This window comes from Ursus maritimus, unplaced genomic scaffold (assembly GCF_017311325.1).
Source record: "Ursus maritimus isolate PB19 unplaced genomic scaffold, ASM1731132v1 scaffold_2, whole genome shotgun sequence".
Taxonomy (NCBI): Eukaryota; Metazoa; Chordata; class Mammalia; order Carnivora; family Ursidae; genus Ursus; species Ursus maritimus.
Window position 1 is genome coordinate 3749803 of NW_024424452.1, and position 1518 is coordinate 3751320.

Below are 1518 nucleotides of genomic sequence, written 5' to 3' on the forward strand. Positions count from 1 at the left end.
GGGGGGGGGGGGGGGGGGGGGGGGGGCTGTGCTCTGGTGACGCGCTGCCCGCCACGTGGCCTTGCCCTCCCAGGCTGGAGAAGACGTGCACGGACCTGCTGCAGACCACGCTCTGCTCGCCCAAGTGCCCCGAGCAGCTCCAGCTTCTCTGCGCCGCCATCCTGAGAGAGAGGTCGCCCTCCGATGGCCTGAGCCTGTCCTGTGACCATGTCCAGAGCAGCCAGCAGCTGAGCCTGGTGGCCTCGGTGCTCTTGGCGCAGGTAACGTGCCCGCCCTGCCCCTGCTGGCTCTGGGCTGTCCGCAGCACGCCCTGCCCCCGGTGCCTCGGGAAGGACCAGCCTCCCGCCCCCTCCTGCTGTCTCCCCCCTTGTCCCCGGGGCAGTGGCAGGGCTGCGGGAGGGCGAGTTCTGGGCACGGTAGAGGCCGCGTTATGGAAACAGCGCTGCTCGTAGAGCGGCAGCCCCTTCCCGGGTGTTCTCAGACCAGAGGACTTGTCGCACCACCCCCACCCCGTGTTCCTTGTGAAGGGTGACAGAAAGGAGGAGGTCCGAAGCGTGGGCCAGTGCGCCTTCAGAGTCCTCGAGAGCCGGCAGCCCGAGGGGCCCAGTCTGAGGCACCTGCTCCCGGTCGTGTCCAAGGTCACCCGCCTGGCCCCACACACCCTCCATGAAGGTAGTCGCCCTTCCTGAGAGGCCCGTGCAGGCGCAGAGCAAGTGGAGCACCCTCGCGGGAGGGACGGCAGAGAGGTGGTGGGGGGAGGTCTGAGGGCCCAGCTCCCTGTCTAGAGCTCGTTTTCTAGAAAGATCTCCCAGTGCCCCTGTAGCCTGAGTCTGTGGGATTGATGACTTCCCACCTGTTGTCCCCTCCCTCCCCCCACCTGCAGACCAGACCAACCTGCTCAGCAAGAGGCTGGTGGACTGGCTTCGCTATGCCAGCGTCCATCAAGGGGTCGCACACACTTCCGGAGGCTTCTTCTCCACACCCAGAGCCCGGCAGGTGAGCCTGGAGACGCAGAACCTCCCTGTCCCTGGGCTTCCATGCACCACCTTGGCCATCCGTGCCCCCAGGGTCCCATCAACTCCTCCTGTCCTTCCACCTGCCCTGATTCCAGAATGATCCCTCTTTTGTGTCTCCATTCGGCTGGGGGGGCGGGGGGCTTTGGGTCCCCAGGGGTCACAGCCCTCCAGTCCCTGATGCTGTGCGCCAAACCCACTGACGGACGACCGTGTCCACTCAGGTGCCGGCATTTAGGTGTCTTACTGGGGCTGCCCCCGTCCTCGAGAGCATGAGGTCAGGGCTCCCACTCGCACACAGCAGCCCCTTCCCCCTCCCCGGTTCCTTGGACCCCAGCACCTCCCCAGCCTGGGTCCCCACAGCCCGCCCTTCCATGCCTCCCACAGCCAGGCCCTGTCACCGAGGTGGATGGAGCGGTGGCCACAGATTTCTTCACGGTGCTGTCCACGGGCCAGCACTTCACGGAGGACCAGTGGCTGAACGTGCAGGCCTTCTCCATGCTGC

General features: G+C 66.6%; 1 protein-coding gene across 1 annotated transcript in view; it reads left to right on the top strand.

Moving 5' to 3' along the window:
- Positions 1 to 1518, top strand: part of AP5Z1 (adaptor related protein complex 5 subunit zeta 1) — a 12337-nt gene that overhangs the window by 3443 nt on the left and 7376 nt on the right. Inside the window, 3 exon segments of the mRNA XM_040634720.1 lie at positions 74 to 260; positions 528 to 672; positions 884 to 996. Coding sequence (XP_040490654.1) covers positions 74 to 260; positions 528 to 672; positions 884 to 996 — 445 coding nt within the window.